The following is a 17921-nucleotide window of genomic DNA, read 5'->3' on the forward strand; positions in this document are numbered from 1 at the left end:
ATTCACTAGTTGGGTCCAAAGTCAGTCAGACGCTGACTGATTGGAAGACAGGACACGAGCAATCAGACTTCAGGCAGAATTAGTTAACGTGAACTGATAATCAGCTGAAGTTATGGATATCTTGTTTATTAAATAGATTGTTTCATTTCTCCATACAATCAGGACATTAAAAATCTATTAAAACATAGCATATACGTTTCTTAAAACATAGCTTTTTGATGTATGACAGACTATTGCTTTATGTATTTATTTTTCTCAGTCCTATGTTTTGAGGTAAGGGGAACATTCTCTAAATCTATTATTTTCATTGTCTTGTGCTTGCACAGCAAACATTTCCACTACAGTAATAAATGCCTGAAATCAGGCACCAAGTACTCTGAGGAGTATAAGCAGCACTCACATCCATCTTCAGAAATTTCTAAATAGCCACATGCGCTGATTGTGTCCTGCTGAATTGAATGTTGGATATATCTACAACACAGGTAAATAGCTTTAGTTTTAAGCTTTTTGGAGGGTAGTCACAACTTTTTCAAAGCTTTTGCTATTGTTCTTTTTGCTTCAGTTTGACATATATTGATATGACAGGATCTGTGCTGCTGATGCATTTGGAAGCATTTTGTTATTTCCTCATTTGAAAGCTAACTCAAATCTGGTGTAAAAAACAAGGAAGTAAGTACTCAAAAGAAGATATTATACTGCTGCATCAGAGAAGCTGAATTGATAATGGTCTAAATTATGCTGTGTACTATTAAATGTAAAACTATTGAAGAATATGTATTTCTAATACTGTAACTTTATAAATACATTGAAAAGAAAGCACACTTCAGTCAACAACTTTCATATTTAATGGCACATTTAATAGTGACCACAAGCTATTCTCAATTTCCATCTATAACAATCCATGTAATTAGTTTCATTCATCCTGCACCATTCAGTCCAATACATTTTGAAACCTATCTTCTTTTGTTCGTAGCTTTAAATAAACACTTTCCTCATTTTGAAGAGAGTTAATACAGAGGATTGTAATTGGTTATGATGAACTCTTCAAGCTGTAGTTTCAGTATACTAAATGATGGCCTTTGAGATGGAATTTCATTCCAGCATTGTCTCATAATGTTATAAATGGGTTGTGGACAGCCATTTGGACATGGCATCCTGTAGCCTTGTAGTAGTTCAGATAAGACCATTTTATTTGTCATTCCTGCAAGGTCAGAAAATGTCAGTCTCTGTTGAAGTGAATAGTCTAATAGCAGAATGAAACAAAATATATATTAAAAACTTACCAGGATATGGTATCTTCCCATTTGTGGTAATCTCAAACAGAAGAATACCAAAAGACCAGACATCAGATTTCAGCGAAGCTTGATTCATACTTGCTAATTCTGGAGCTGTCCATTTAATAGGAAGTTGACTGTCAGGTATGCTACCAGTTGTGGCATCCTGTTATGAAAAGCATGAAACTTTAATAGATTTATGTTCATTTCATAATCAAGTGTTCATATTTTAATAACAAACCTGGAATCATAAGAATAATTTGAAAGTACTTGATTGCAATAGTGAAATACGTTGACATACAGGTATTTATCACATTTGTAAGACATCCTCTCTTTTAATGTAGCTTCAAATCATTTAAATGGTTAGAAAATCATGTGGCTTGTGCACTCATAGCTCTAACTGCTGCCTCACAGCGCCAGAGACCCGGGTTCAATTCCCGCCTCAGGCGACTGACTGTGTGGAGTTTGCACATTCTCCCCGTGTCTGCGTGGGTTTCCTCCGGGTGCTCCGGTTTCCTCTCACAGTCCAAAGATGTGCAGGTCAGGTGAATTGGCCATGCTAAATTGCCCGTAGTGTTAGGTAAGGGGTAAATGTAGGGGTATGGGTGGGTTGCGCTTCGGCGGGTCGGTGTGGACTTGTTGGGCCGAAGGGCCTGTTTCCACATTGTAATGTAATCTAATCTAATATATCAGCTATAGAGCTCCGAAGTGCAAGTGTAAAATTTGGATTCCATCTTAAAAATTAATTTTTGTTTTTCACCATGGCAATCTAGTTTGAAATATCATTCCGAGAACACTTAAGACTATAAGAAGTAGAAGGTGTGTCTTGTGGCCTCTTGAACATGCTCTGTTATTCACTAAGATCAAGGCTGAATTTTGACCTAAAATAATTTTTCCAAAAGGAGAACAGGTAATTATAAACGTGGTGAGGGATTGGGAACATTCTTATAACAGCTTCCCTTTCTCAATCATGACATGCTATAACCAAACCAGGAGCGGGATGGCATCTTTGAGGTTGAGAGATTTGGAACATTCTTCTCACAACTTCAATTTGTCAGTCACGACATGTTATAACCAAACTAGGAGCACTGAGGGGGCCAAGAAATGAAAAATTTTCATTCCCTAGATTAAGAGCACATAAATAGAAATTAGGTAAAGAAAAATCAAAGATCATAGATTTGAAGCAGAAAATCATAAACTAATTTGAAACTATCCCATTTCCAGGTGAAACAAAATATAACATTCAAATTAAAACAATAATGTTCAAATGCAGTTTTAAATATGAGTTAAGTTATTCAAGCCATAAGCTTAAAGCACCGTTAAGTTCTTCCTCATAATTTTATACACAAATATATACCTTAAGCAATCTAGTAAGCCCAAAGTCTGAAATTTTGCAAACAATATTGTCTCCCACAAGAACATTTCTTGCTGCTAAGTCCCGATGAATATATTGTTTGGATTCAAGGTACAACATTCCAGTAGCAATCTGAATTGCCATTTCAATTAACTGTGCAATTGTAAAACAACCCTCAGATTCTGTAAAAAAGATACACACAGCTGTCAAAAAACCACAAAGCAAGTACTTGAATATATTCTCAAAACACAACAGTTGCTGGTCAGAGTGACTTCAAAATCTGTTTAGCTTTAAAGTATTCCAGATACTAACCCCTTAAATAATTCAAGAGATCTCCATGTTTCAACAATTCAGTGACAATGAAGAAAGGTTGCTTTATGGTGCATACAGCATAGAGGGGGACCAGATTCTCATGCTGGAAGTTCTTCATAATTTGTGCTTCTTTCAGAAGATTGCTGGAATCTTTAACCTCTGTAAATACATAAATTGATTCAGTAGACCTAATTTAAAATACAAGTGAAACATTACTGCTCAAAGTGGTGATCCAGTTTAATTTTTCTTAGAAAATTACAGGACTAATCAGTTAGCACAAAAGTGGCAGGGTCAACTCATAGTCCAGCAAATAGTGGGTGAAAATTCAGATTAGGAGTCCTAACAAGTGTGGTATTAAGTCCTAAGCTAAACCTTGCATTAGCTGCCGCCAAGGCGCAATGGGGAAAAGACCACCATGTAAGGTCCTTTTGCTGAAGAATAACAGGGGTCAGTTTAGTAATTGGGCCCTGCTGATGCCTCAGCTAAATGTCAAGAGTTTGACTACAAATGTAGAGAATAGTGACCATCAAAGATTGAATTTGTTCTCTGTAAGGTAAGAGGGTATAGATATGAACGGCTCTATTAACTGCACAGGTACCAAAGATTTATTTTGACGAATAAAGTATATTTTTGCAATAAATAAAAAGAAGCCCTCTTTTATGAAGTAGCAAGCTATCTCTCTTTTTGCCTGTCCCACTGAGAAAGAGCGCTAAGTCAGGACATGGATGGTACAAAATATAACACTGTCATAACTGAACAGACATGGATTACAAATAGGGAAGTTAAGTGGTTCCATCTTTCTTGGCATATGCTGTGTATATTTGTTGTCAGTCAGAATTTCTGCGCACCACAGTTGATGGGGTACAAACTTTAATGATAACACAGAAGGAGAGGATGCAATTCTTAAGTAAGTTGACTTCCAGAGCTTGATATTGAAACTACTCTTGTTGATCATTTACAATGAATCAGTATGCCAACACAAATTGGTCAAAATTTACAGGTGTTCACAGAGCTATGAGAGGCAACAAGATTAATGGAGCAAGCTTAAAAACTATATGCTAGAGATTTTGATTCACCAGCAACTGATATTTCAGTGCTGTGAGTGCTGTTTACCTCCAATATGCGGTTGGGATATCTGGTCAGCATGGACGGGTTGGACCGGAGGATCTGTTTCCATGCTGTACATCCCTATGACTCTATGACATGGTGCATAGCAACACAGAACCAGGAGTAGGTCATCTAGCCCATTGACCTGCTTGGCCATTCATTTGATCATAGCTGAGAATTTACCCGAATACCACAATCTCTTACTATCTCCATGCTCCTAAATGTCATTAGTCTCTAGAAAGCAGTCTCTTCTTGAAAATGTTCAATGATTGAACTTTAGCAGACTTCAAGGTAGAGAATTCTAAAGATTTACAATCTCTGAGCAAAGATATTCTTCCTCAGCTCTGTCTGAAATGGCCTGTCTCTTATCCTGAAATTATGTCCTCTATTTCTAGAGTCAGTAGCTATGTAAAATATCCTATTTATATTCACTGTCAGACCATGTTATAATTTTGTATGTTTAAATTAGATCACCTCTCATTCTTCGAAACTTTAAATAATACAGACCTAGTCTCTTCAATCTCTCTCCATATGACAACCCGAGAGATTAACCTGGTGAATCTCCATTGCACTCCCTCTCTAGCAAGTACTTTCCTCCTAAGATAAAGGAGCCAAAGTCATACACAATACTTCAGATGAGGCCTTACCAAGTCTCCACACAATTACAATAAGATATCTTTTCTTCTGTACTCAAATCGCCTTGCAATGAAGGCCAACATAACATTTGCATTTCTAATTACTTGTAACTGATTACTAACTTTAATTGACTCATGAACAAGGACATCCAGGTCTCTTTGGATGCTTACACTTCCCAATCATTGAAGAAATAGTCTGACTCTCTGTTTTCCCTACCAAAGTGAACAACATCACATTTATTCACATTATAATCCATCTGTCATTTTCTAACCAATTCACTTAACCTACCAGGTTCTCTTGAAAGCATCTTGTATCCTCCTCACAATTTGTGTTCCCACCCAGTTTAATGTCATTAGCAAACTTAGTCCCCAGATCCAAACCATTTATATAGTTTGTTTACAATTGTGGACCAAGCACTGGTCACTGTGGTCCACTAAAAAGGACAGCTTGCCATTGTGAGTATCGTCCATTTCCTACTTTCTGCTTTTTGTCTGCTAACCAATTCTCAATCCATGTTGGTATTTTTCCTCTTGTCACATGTAGACTAATTTTATTTATTAGTCTCCTGTGTGGTTTGTAATCTACCATTTTAATTCTATAAAATTAGTGGAATGCCAAACTAGTTTAACGGTGCCATGTAATCATTGTCCTTTGTTGCAAAAACACATCTGGTTTCTTTAGGAATAAAATTTGTTGGTTTGGCCAACATATAACTTCAGATATACAGCATGTCTCTTAACTGCCCTCTGAAATGGCCTATTGAGCCATTCAGTTAGGTTCAGGGCATTTAGGACTAAATAATAAACATTGGTCTAGGCTGTGATGTCCATATCCCATGAGTGAATTAAAAAAACTATAACAGTAAAATAATTGTTCTGAAATAATATGCTTACCTTCTTTCAACATTTTAATTGCAACAGGTACACTGTCATTCCAGATGGCTTTCCACACTTCTCCATAATTACCAGATCCTATGCACTTTATCAAAGTAAATTCTTCTTTCGGTCTTTCCCATTTGTCCACTGTGTTATATGATAAGTGACGAAGTGATGGCTTTTTCTGTTGATAAACAATTATTGACTTAGAAAGAAATAAATTAAGTTAAATAGGATATTTGAGATGATTGATGAATAGGTAAAGACCCTCTGAACCATCTAACCTTAGGTTGTAAGTTTGCTCGCTGAGCTTCGAAGATTTGTTTCCAGACGTTTCGTCACCATGATCGGTAACATCATCAGTGAGCTTCTGGGGCTCACGGAAGTTTCACTGGAGGCTCACTGATGATGTTAACTCACTTCGTGGTGAAACATCTAAGGACAAACCTTCCTGCTCAGTGAGCAAACTTATAACCTGAACCTCAACCTGAGCTACAAATCTCAAAAATCACAAACCAAAACCTGTTTCATACAACATAATAACTTGGGTGGTTATGGCAACCAGCCAAAAACACAGATATAAATTTGTGGAAACATATCTGAGAAATTCCTCTCCTCTCCATTCCATTTTCTGAGTTTAGTGTTTGGAACATAAAACAGGATTAGACCATTTAGCCCACAAAGCCTTTTGTTATTGGTTAAATGTGATCAAGGCTGATCTACAAACTAACTTTATAAATCTAGCTTCTATGTTTAACATTCCTTAACAACTGTATTCATAAAAATCTAACAATCTCAGTTTTACAAATAATGTTTGATCTAGCATAAATTGCTAACAAACACAGAGACGTGCTGGAGAAACTCAGCGGGTCTGGCAGTATCTGTGGAGAGAGAAACATAATTAATATTTCAAGGATGATTAGACTCTTCTTCAGAACTGAAAATCACTAATTGCTGTTCACTGAAGAGTATTTCAAAATTCGCCCACCATTTAGAAAATAAGAACAGAAGAGCGAGGAGCAGGAGTGGGCAATTCAGCCCCTTGAGTCTACTCCCCCATTTGATATGATCATGGCTGATCTCATCTCGGCCTCACCTTCACATTCCTGTCAGCTCTGCATAACCCTTTAACACATGACTAACTAAAGAGCAATCTATCTCCTTCTTAAATTTACACAGTATCCCTGCATCCACCACATTCTGGATCAGCAAATTCCACGGATTCATGACATTCTGAGAGAAGTAATTTCTTCTCATCTCTGTTTTACATCTTCTATGCCTTATTCCAAAACTATCAATTTTCTTTCCAGGTTCCCCCAAAGCAGAAATATCTTTTCTATGTCTACTTTGTTAATCCCCTTTGACACCTTATATGCCGCAAGTTGGTCTCCTCTCATTCTTCTAAACCTGAGGCCTAGACTGCTAAATCTCTCTTCATAAGACTGTGTGAAGAATTGTTTCCAGTTTCATTCCTCCATGGTCTGGCTCCAAGTTATAGATGACCTTTCTTGCACTTGACTCTTCAACTTTTGGATATAGTTTCTCCTAATCTACATTATCTATCCTCCTTAATAGTTTTATAATTTCAATCAAGTCATCCCTTAATCCTGTAAATGGTAGAAGCAGAACCACTGAATATTTTTAAGGCAGGGTTAATGGATTCTCGTTAATCAAGCGGGTAAATGGTTATCATGGTTGACTGAGAATGCAATGATGCAATCAGATCAGCCATGATGTTATTGAATGGCGAAGCAGGCTCAAGCAGCCTTTCCACCTTCCAGCATCTCCTCCATTTGGAAGAAGTAGCCACAGAACTCTGAGAAGAAGCACTAACAAGACTGTCTCTTTTACCCTGCACCGGGTCAGATGCCGGTACCTCTGTTGGCGAGTTAGCTTGATTAGAATCAGGAGTGCATACTTCTGAGCATATCACTGCCATGTCTTCATAGCTGATTAAGGAAGAAAGCTGTCAAGTCACTGGAAGCCAGCAGTCTACTGGAGACCAGACCTCAGGCAGCAGAGCCCCCGATGGTGATGACCAGTTATAACTTTATCCAAGTGCACAGGTAAATGCAGGAACAGCAGGTAGGTTTATTGAAGGGATAGCTATTCTTTCTTTAGTACCCAATCTAGCATGAAATTCTGTCATGAATGACTAAAGTAGAATTGGATGTTGTGAAAGCCTCCTTCCTTTTGCAGTCTTAACTTTTATTAAACAGCATGAGCATTTTTGAAATATCATTGCATTAAGTTGCATTTGCAGTTGGAATTATACAGGGAATATTAGCCTCAGTGATATTAAAACAGTTGCAAAGTGGGAAAGGTGACTTCCTGCAGAAGTGGACCATTGAACGATGTTAACAAAAATGACCTGCCTCTGTCGCTTTGGATGTCATGGTGCTGTAGGATATTGAACATGCTGATCCTCATCTTTTGCAGCTCTCATGGATCTTCATTATTCATTGTAGAGCCTTGATGCATCGTCTAATTGTTTAGCACAGATATTCTGAGGATGAAGCAATGATGGCAATAACAAGGCACACAATGCTATGGGCCACATGCTAGAAAATAGGATTAGAATAGTGAAGCTGTTGTTGAGCAGAAACTTGATGGGCTGAAGAGTGTTTTTCTGGGTTGTCAAACTGTTTCATTGGCATGTGGGAGTTTGAGGAGGTGACGTCATAGAGGTTTATATAATCATAAGGAGTATAGATAAGATGAACAGTAAAGGTCTTTTCCCTAAGGTGGGAGAGTTCAAAACTAGGGGGCATTTTTTAAGGTGAGAGGAGAAAGATTTGAAAAGACACGACAGGCAAATATTTTACACAGAGAGTAGTTAGTGTGTGGAATGAACTGCCAGAAGTGGTAGATGCAGGTACAGTTACAATGTTTAAAAGACATTTGGATAAGTACATGAATGTGAAATGTTTGGAGGGATATGAGCCAAATGCAGGCAGGTGGGACTAGTTTAGTTTGGATTGATTGGACCAAATCTGTATGGCTCTATGACTCTTTTAATCAGCATTTGTCACAAGCAACAGCAGCCTATTACAGAGATCCACAACTCTGCAAACAAATCACTGACATCTAATGTCAAATTAAGATCTCACCTTGTCCAACTTTAAATTGTTCTTCCTGCACTATTTAATTGGAAGAAAATGACGAGTGAATACTATTGATAATGCCTTTCAGGACTGACTGGATAGCATGAACAATCCATTCTCTTTGTGACTTTATAGACCTCTTCTAGATCAATCCTAAGTAAATGCCTCTCTAAAGTGTAAAGTCCAATTCTTTTATTCTACTTGACCCAGGGAATTCATCTTGTGACTCTTTCTTTTCCAAAGTCTCAATATCATCTAGTATATAAGGTGACTAATATTGGACGCTTGAAACAACTTGCAAAAGTACAGAAAAAGTATGTTTCTTAAAGTCAGTTGTGCTATAAGTATAAGCAAATTAGCTTTTTGTTTTAGCAAGCACTTCACGGAATTGTTCACAAACTTTTAGATATGTGGACAATAGAAAGTTCCAATCTTCTTTCTTCTCCATTGGCTTTTTTAAAAATTTGAAGTGTGTATGACTATTACACATTTTCTTACCTTAATGCATAACACTGCACTTATCCCAGTTGTATACCATGTAATAAGTTTAATCTCAATCACATTAAGATCAGCCTGATAGAGGTGAGCATTGTTCACAATTGTAAAATCATCAAATGATCACACACAAGAGATAATTTGATCATAAATTCATGAGGAATATGAGCAAGAATATGCCCCTTGAGCTTGCTCATTTTACATTCAATAACACATTGTCTGAGCTGATGTGTGGCTTTAACTCTCTTTTCCTGCCTACTCCTCCCTACCCAACACCCAAAGAAAATAGACCCAATTTTGTCAAATTTCTCTCAAACCAGAGCCTCTACAACTTGGGTATTAACATAATAAACCTTCTCTGAACTGGTTCAATGAAATTATATCCTCATTAAATAAAGAGATCAAAACCGCATAAGGTATTCTAGGTGCAGTTTTGCCAATGCCCTAGCAGTTACTCACTTAATCTATTGACATCTTTTTGCAGATTCTGTGCCCCCCTCAAACTTGTTTTCTGGACCATATTTGTACTGTCAGCAAATTGGGCCACAATACAGATGATCCTTTCAACTCAGTTGATAAGGATAGATCATTAATAATTAATCAAAATTGATCAACGTGTTTGTTTGCCAATGTCAAAATGATTAATTTGTCTTCTGTTTTCTGCATTCTCAATATTACCTTAACTAGCCTACAGCTAAATTAAAGCTTAATTATGTGATCCCCAAACCTCCAGCTAAAATGTTGAGGGATGCTCAAGGAAAATGTTATTTACTGGCTAACTGGCGATAGGTAGGTTGGAGGGAAGATTTTCACCCCTTAGGGACAGAACATCCTGCTTCTGTGAGGTGCTGCCTGTTATGGGTTTGACAATTGTTTCCAGTACTGGTAATGCCAGTAGGAAAGTGGTGGCCACTTGCCAACAGCCCTCTCAGGTGATCGGGAGCTGAGCTGTAGTGGGTCAAAAATTTGTAAGCGTTTGATGATCAGCAAGGTGAGGTGGGACAAGAGCTTGAGAGGCCAAGGGGGAGGAGACTTTCAGGGTTTGGGCAGAGACATGGTTGGGGAGTGTGGGTTGTTTGACATATACGGGTCTCCCAAGGAGGGATTAACTATCTCCACCATGAGTTAGCACAATGAAAATTGCCATTCTAGCCGCCGTTTTTTATGGGCCTTTCTTGTTGCCAATTTAATCTTGGCAGTGCAGGATGAGGTCCTTAAATAGGCACCAATTGCTGCTTAAGGGTCCAAGGTGGTCCACTGGTATGTGGTCCACCTGATACCATCCCCGCTGGTGGTAAAATTGTGGTTGGTCAGAGCAGGCAGGTAACCAGTGGATATAACAAGAAACACATGCCTTCCAACTCACAAGAATGTTAATCCAGCTCCCTGTTTTCATTTTCCTTCCTTTCTTGAATAAAGATGGTATATTTTTGATTTTCCAGTATACTGGTACATCACAATGCACTCATATATCTATCTTTAAGACTTTAAGAATCAGATTATCAGCTTGAGCAGGCTTGTCAGCCTTTAGTCCCATTAGCTTTCTGATTACTTTTCCCATTGTGACTGTGATTGTTTTAACTTCCTCCTTTCCTTTCTTGTCTTGATTTCTACTATTTTTGGAATTCTTTGTGTGTTTTCTGATGTGAATAAAATGTTTGTTCCAAGTCTGACATTTCCTTGTTTCCCATTATTAATTCCCTACGTTTCATCTTCTCTGGGACCAACAAAGACTTTAACTCTCCTTTTGCTTTTTTATATACTTGTGGAAGCTTTCACTGTCTGGTCCACTTCTGTACCAACACTCTCCAGGATTAACTCAGCTAATATCATTTCCCTGTCTATACTTTATAGCACTACATTTCTTTTGTCCCTTATCCAATCTTGAAAGACACGATTGAATTTCCGATAGATTAATGACGTCTTCAGTGATGCCTCCTGCACTTTTCTGGAATTGGAAGAAATAAACAGTTTTGTTTCCAATTCCACCCTCCCATCATCTTCAATTGGTCCATCACTGACTCTTCCCTTCCTTTTCTTTACTTCATTTTTTTCATTTCTGGGGATAGGCTGTCCACCAACATCCCCTACAAATACATCAACTCCTGCAGTTACCACAACTACAACTCCTAATGCCCTAGTGTCCTACAAAGATTCCATTCTATTCTCCCAGTTTCTCTATTTCTGTTGCATCTGTTCTGATGACGTCACCCTCCACCAGGGTGCCTCTGACATGAACTCCTTTTTCTTAGGTCAAGCATTTCCCACCAATATGGTTGAGAGGACTCTCAGCCGCATCTCCCAAACAATGACAATTGGGTTCCCTTGATAGAACATAGAACATAGAACAATACAGCACAGAACAGGCCCTTCGACCCACGATGTTGTGCTGAACTTCTAACCTAGATTAAGTACCCATCCGTGTACCTATCCAAATGCCGCTTAAAGGTCGCCAATGATTCCGACTCTACCACTCCCACGGGCAGCGCATTCCATGCCCCCACCACTCTCTGGGTAAAGAACCCACCCCTGACATCTCCCCAAAACCTTCCACCCTTCACCTTAAATTTATGTCCCCTTGTAACACTCTGTTGTACCCAGGGAAAAAGTTTCTGACTGTCTACTCTATCTATTCCTCTGATCATCTTAAAAACCTCTATCAAGTCACCCCTCATCCTTCGCCGTTCCAACGAGAAAAGGCCGCTCCATAGGCCTTCTTACAAACTCTATCCACCTGAGTGGCAACCTTCAAAGATCTATGTACATATTAATATCCATTTCATTAGTTTCTGCATTCAAAGAATCATCTTCTGCAACTTCCACCACTATCAGTAAACACATCTTCTCCTTTTAGTGACACAGTGGTCCATTCCTTCATCACTCCTAACACTTCTCACTTAACCATGGCACATTCTCATACAATTGCTGGAGAAACACTTACTCATTTACTATCCTCTGAATTGTCCATACACAGGTGAATTCCAGGTGAAACAGCATTTCACTTGTACTTCTTTCAATCTAGACTATCGTATTTGCTGTTCACAATATAGTGTCCATTACATTGGTGAGATCAAATGCAGACTGGGTGGCGGCTTTGTGGAACTCCTTCACTTTGTCACGAGGAATGACCCTGACCATATAGTTCTTTGGCATTTCAATAAACCACTTTAATTTCATGCTAATGTTTCTCTCCTGGGCCTGCAGAAATGTTCTAATGAAGCACAACATAAGCTCGGAGAACGGGTGGCACGGTGGCACTGCTGCCTCACAGCGCCAGAGACCCGGGTTCAATTCCCGCCTCAGGCAACTGACTGTGTGGAGTTTGCACATTCTTCCCGTGTCTGCGTGGGTTACCTCCGGGTGCTCCGGTTTCCCCCCACAGTCCAAAAATGTGCAGGTTAGGTGAATTGGCCATGCTAAATTGCCCGTAGTGTTAGGTGAAGGGATAAATGTAGGGGAATGGGTCTGGGTGGGTTGCGCTTCGATGGGTCAGTTTGGACTTGTTGGGCCGAAGGGCCTGTTTCCACACTGTAAGTAATCTAATCTGAAAAAACAGTTTAATTTCCATCCAGTTTATGTCTCTTTCTCTCTTCCTCTGCTATTAAAAATCCTTTATTATCTGCACTAGAGCTCTGCCTATATCAAACGTATAAGAAAAACAATGTTTTGAACATCTTTCAGTTGAGAAGAAGAATCATACTGGGTTTGAAATATTAACTTTGTTGCTCACTCCACAGATGCTGCTAGACCTGCTCCATTTCTCCAGCATTCTCTGTGTTTGTACTTGATCGCTGCACTGCATGTGTTTAGCTTACAAAGTATTATGTATTTGCAGATTCATTTTTCAGCTCTCATCATAGATTTAACACAAAAAATTCATTAATACTGTCTTTGCTAGTTTCTGCTATTAACAAACAATTGCTTAAGTGGTGCCACCGAACTTGGTCAGTCATAGATAACTTAAGGCTTGAATGTTCATGCCAAGTACATCTGGGTGTATATTGTTCCTTGATGTTCCAGTGGGATCAATACGGGAAGTTATGATATTCCTAGCTTTATGTTTCAAGAATTTCTGGGGTTAAAACATTTAGCATCCCATTGTTTTCTCATTTCCTTATAGCCCAGAGAGAACTGAAAGAACAACATTTTAATATTCTATATAAATTATTTGAATATATTTTGCTTTTGTACTTACCTTTTTGCTGGGTCTGTTTAATCGAGTATCATACTGTATTGTATTATGTTGATAATATTCAATCAGCTCGTGAATGTTGTGAAAATCTCTGTCTTCTGTGATGTAATATCGACCATTTTCTTTTTGTAAAATCACAACATGAGTGATCGACTCTCCATTTTTAGCTGAAACAAATGGTGATAATAATTGGCCAACAAATGTGATTATCATGAATTTTTCAATTCAAATTGATATGAATGTCAATGCCAGAGAAACATGGGGTGCCAATTTTCACTTTTCATGTATGGAAATAACAATACAGTTGTGCTAACCTCAAAGAGACTTACAGGTTGTTTTGCTATAACACACATTTCATTAATGTGAATTCACAATAACACGATTGATGAAGTGGGGACACTGTTTCTAAAGCGCAAATTTTTAAAGTGTGTGTTAGTTATAACATGATTCCGGCCCTTAGTTTAAATCATGCTGATATTATGCAATTTTCTTAAAACACGGGATTGCACGAGAACAGGACCCCTGCATTATAGCAGAACTGACTGTACTCCAGCACTAATCCCACTGAAGAATCCTGAACAATCTTAAAAGGGTATGATTGAACATTCAAGAGTCAGAATCAGCCTTAGTTTTATAGATTCTCGACTTAATACCAATGTAAATTGCTCAAATTGCTGAAGTAAAAAGCTAAGCTCCCTTAGTAGTGACCCAGTATTGACCAGGAACGGCTTTGAAGGTGCTCCTTCAAAACCATTGGAACATCATTGGAAGCACATACCAAATCCCAATTATAGAGTCACTGGCCTAGAAATTGTCAAATTCTTTGCCCACTTCCCAGACTTAGAAATAATGGCCTAAGGATGTGTATGGCGCCAGCATGTTTGTCATCTGTCAATGTGGTAGAGGTTTCTTTGTAGGTGTCCAGGGTGCATCCCTCAAGTGGGCATTAGATCCTTTATCATTGGATTAATGTTTTTATGAGGCTCTCTTTGCAAAACTACTTAAGACTACAATTTTGATGCAGGATCGTTAGTTCATTTATCTAGATTGCTAGTGTGTAGTTCAGAATGATATTATGTATGATTTTTGTTCCAGCTGATACAGGCTTGCAATTTGCTTCCTTGCCCTGTCCCAATGAGTAGAAGGAAATAGTAAACCACCAATAACAACTGCCAAGGAAACAGCTGACGATGAAACATTAGACGACAATGAGTCTACATTCAGGCAAAGCTCATATACCATAGCAATTTGACTAAAGAAGTATGTTTAGAAACAAATAGGAGATAATTGCATGTATGCAAATTTCAGATAAAGACCAGTAAAAACACATGTGAAATATAAAAATTACTATACACAAAACAAAACAAAATAACCCAGCTATATGGCAAATCAAATCAAGTGATTCAAATGGTGAATATTTTGGGCTTGTGTTTGCACCTTATGACGCTACCTTAAACTCATTGGTTGACTTCTTTTTTGTTTGTTGACACAAGTTCAGTTTTTAAAATTTACTTGTGTGATATGGGAATTGCTCGCTGGGCCAGTATTTATTGCCCTTGAGAAGGTAGTGGTGTGCTGCCTTCTTGAACCACAGCAGTCCATGTGGTGTAGGTAGACCCACAATACCATTAGGAATTCTAAGGTTTTGACCCAGCAACAAGAACGGTGATCTATTTCCAATTTATGTCGGTGAGTGGTTTGGAGGGGAACATGCAGGTTGTGACGTTGCATATATATGTTGTTTTCATCCTACCATTTGGTAGCAGTCTTATTTCTACCTCATTTCTAATCTGTTGTAGATTTCTTACCTGACAATACATATGAGTTCTGAAATGTCTCACTTTTGCGGACAAGAAACATGTCAACAATTTGATTGGAAGAAAGGAGATGGTTTTCTGCCTCAAACCTGGTCATTTTTCCACAATACCAGCTAGAATTGCAATGAGTATGACATTAATTAGGCTATATAAGATATAACATCTTACTTTATTATGCAATAGTTTACCATACAAAGTTAGATTATTCATTAATATCTTAGGTCTTTGCATAATTTGCAATTTTCAGCACACTGATGAATTCACAAAAATCTACATTTTACAATTTGCACTGATATGGAAGTTGCCCAAAAGTCTAAACAATGAAGATATTTTAATTCACTTAAGAACAAAAGGCATGGGATAAGGCTATTAGACTTGAAATATAACTTTATATCCTTGAAATCTGCAAACTAATGAGGGTTAAATTTATCTTTGAAATATATTAAGGAATGCAAAACTTCTGCCTTTCCCCAATATCCCTGCACACCAATACTATTCAAAAAACAGTCAACACCCTCTTGAATGTATCAATTGAACCTGTTTCCATTACATTTTAGGCAGTATATTCCATACCCTAACTACTTGCTGAGTGAAAAAGTTTTTTCTCACATCAACCTTGCTCCATTTGCACACCTCTTTAAATCTAAGTTCTCTTTTTCTTGTTTCTTTTACAAGCAAAAACAGGCACTTCCTATCTATTCTGTTTAACATATTCATGATTTTGAAAACCTCACTCAGATACCCTTTCAGCCTTTTTTTGTCCAACTTCATCAATTTATCCTCATAACTGAAGGTTTCTCCAATGCATTCACATCTTTTGAATAACGTGGCACCTACAACTGTACACAATACTTCAACTGAGGTCTAACAAGTATCTTATACAAGTTCAACAACACCTCTTTGCTCTTTTATTTTGAGCCCCTATTAATAAAACTGAGGATGCTGTACACTTTATTTACTGGTCTCTCCACCTGCTCTGCCACCTTCAATGATTTGAGCACATGTACACTCAGGTCCCTTTGCTCCTGCACACTTTTAGAGTTTCACCCCTTATTTTGTATTGTCTTTTCAGTGTTCTTTCAACCAAAGTGTGGATCATCTCACACTTCTGTACACTGAACCTCATCCGCCGCTCTCTGCCCGCCTGACTAACTTGTTAGTGTCCTTTTGGAGTTCCATACTGTCCTCCTCACAGTTTACAAATCTTCCAAATCTATTGCCTTCTGCAAAACTGGAAATTATTCTCTGCATACCAAGTTCCAAGTCATTAATATATACATATATATGTAAAGAAATGCAAGAGTTCTAATGTTAATTCCTGCAAAACTCCACAACAACCCTTCCACCAGCCAGAAAAAGATCCATTGACCTTTACGCTCTATTACTAGCTAATTTTTTGGCCATTATTCCTTTTATGCCATTATCTAGAATTTTCTTCACAAGTCTGTTATGAGTCAGTGCAGCAAATGCTGTCTGTAAATCCATAAAGACCACATCATACCACTTTCACGAATCTTTTCCATTACCTCTTCAAAAAGCTGCACTAAGTTAGTTAACCATGATTTCCCCTTTAGAATCCATGCTGACTATTCCTAATCAACCTATGTTTTTCCACGTGACTACTAATTTGTTTCTAAATGTTTTCCCACCACTGAAATTAACTAATTGCTCTATAATTTCCAGGATTAGCCTTACAACAGTTTTTGAACAAGGCTGTGGGGACGGAGGTGCTGATGTGGTGCCTTTCTATGAGACCTCTTCCTCCTTTCTTGATGCCAGATTCCTCAATCAGACACAGAGTCCCCATGAGTGAAAGACTCTCTTGTATCCCAGGAAGGAATTCACATGCCCAGTTAAGTGACTAAAACCCCAAACCCTGCCTCCAAACTAGTCCCATTGATTTTCATGCAATAAATACTCACGGTTCTCCCTCCAAGCTCTTCTCTTTTGCAAGTATTTCAACAGGCACAAACCCAGAGCAGGGATTTTTTTGTTTGTTTGAACCTTTCCAAACTTTCTGAGCGAGCCACCAATCCCCTTCTTTGCTGAGTATTTCCAGACACTCTCCTTCTCTCACACTCAGCTCCTCATGGCTCCTTGCCATATAATCAAATTGCACTATATGAATCTCTGGGGAATGTGGAACTTCATTCTTGCATAACTCCTTGTCTTCTTTATCAGCACATGAGCTTGCAGAACCACAACATGTATTTTGTACATTCTGGTGAACAGCGATCGTCTCTGGGAGAGGTAAAGGCTTCGCTTCATGAGTGAATATTCCAACTTCAGGGTTGTCAATTGTGTTACAGATTGTCAATCCTTCTGGCTTTGCCTTTCTACCATCCTCTGAAGTGGCATTTGTCATTGCAGGATTGCTAAAACAACAGCAGCAAGAGCATAAAACTTCCATTGTGCTGATGCAAACGAGTCAAAATAATTGCTTGCTTTGCAGAACTGTTCTTACACCAACATAAGCAGTGCATTTTAACCAATTGGACGTTTAAGTCTGAAGTGAGGAAGTGCGTTTGATTCAAATGGGGAATTCCTTGTGGGTTTATAAACATTTAGAATATGTAATTTTCTATTAGATCATTTTGTGTGCACATACAATAAAAACAATATAAAAATATAGACAAGTTAGCATGCATTTAATATTGCAGCACAAGAGTATGAAATAGCAAGTTGATCAAATGTAGTAGATTGTTTATGGGTTTCTCTTCATTGTTCATGTTAGAAACTGAAGTGACAGGCAACA

The 17921-nt window shown here is 38.1% G+C and overlaps 1 protein-coding gene across 1 annotated transcript; it reads right to left on the bottom strand.

The window, feature by feature from the left end:
- Positions 1-837: 837 nt before the first annotated feature.
- LOC122549562 (tyrosine-protein kinase SRK2-like) lies at positions 838-17575 on the bottom strand. The gene is made up of 8 exons (XM_043689403.1): positions 17089-17575; positions 15158-15279; positions 13353-13516; positions 5577-5742; positions 2941-3099; positions 2632-2810; positions 1284-1440; positions 838-1201 (listed from the first exon to the last, which is right to left on the bottom strand). Exons 1-8 carry the CDS (start codon positions 17529-17531, stop codon positions 1008-1010), a joined length of 1584 nt encoding a protein of 527 aa, XP_043545338.1. The 5' UTR covers positions 17532-17575; the 3' UTR covers positions 838-1007.
- Positions 17576-17921: the final 346 nt, after the last annotated feature.

This window comes from Chiloscyllium plagiosum, chromosome 4 (genome assembly GCF_004010195.1).
Source record: "Chiloscyllium plagiosum isolate BGI_BamShark_2017 chromosome 4, ASM401019v2, whole genome shotgun sequence".
NCBI classification, from domain to species: domain Eukaryota; kingdom Metazoa; phylum Chordata; class Chondrichthyes; order Orectolobiformes; family Hemiscylliidae; genus Chiloscyllium; species Chiloscyllium plagiosum.

Coding starts and splice junctions, on each gene's coding strand:
- LOC122549562 (XM_043689403.1), bottom strand. CDS start 17,531: ATGACAAATGCCACTTCAGAGGATGGTAGAAAGGCAAAGCCAGAAGGA. Junction 15,280..17,088: donor AAGAGCTTGGAGGGAGAACC/GTGAGTATTTAT, acceptor TTGCAATTCTAG/CTGGTATTGTGGAAAAATGA. Junction 5,743..13,352: donor TAAACAGACCCAGCAAAAAG/GTAAGTACAAAA, acceptor GTTTATCAACAG/AAAAAGCCATCACTTCGTCA.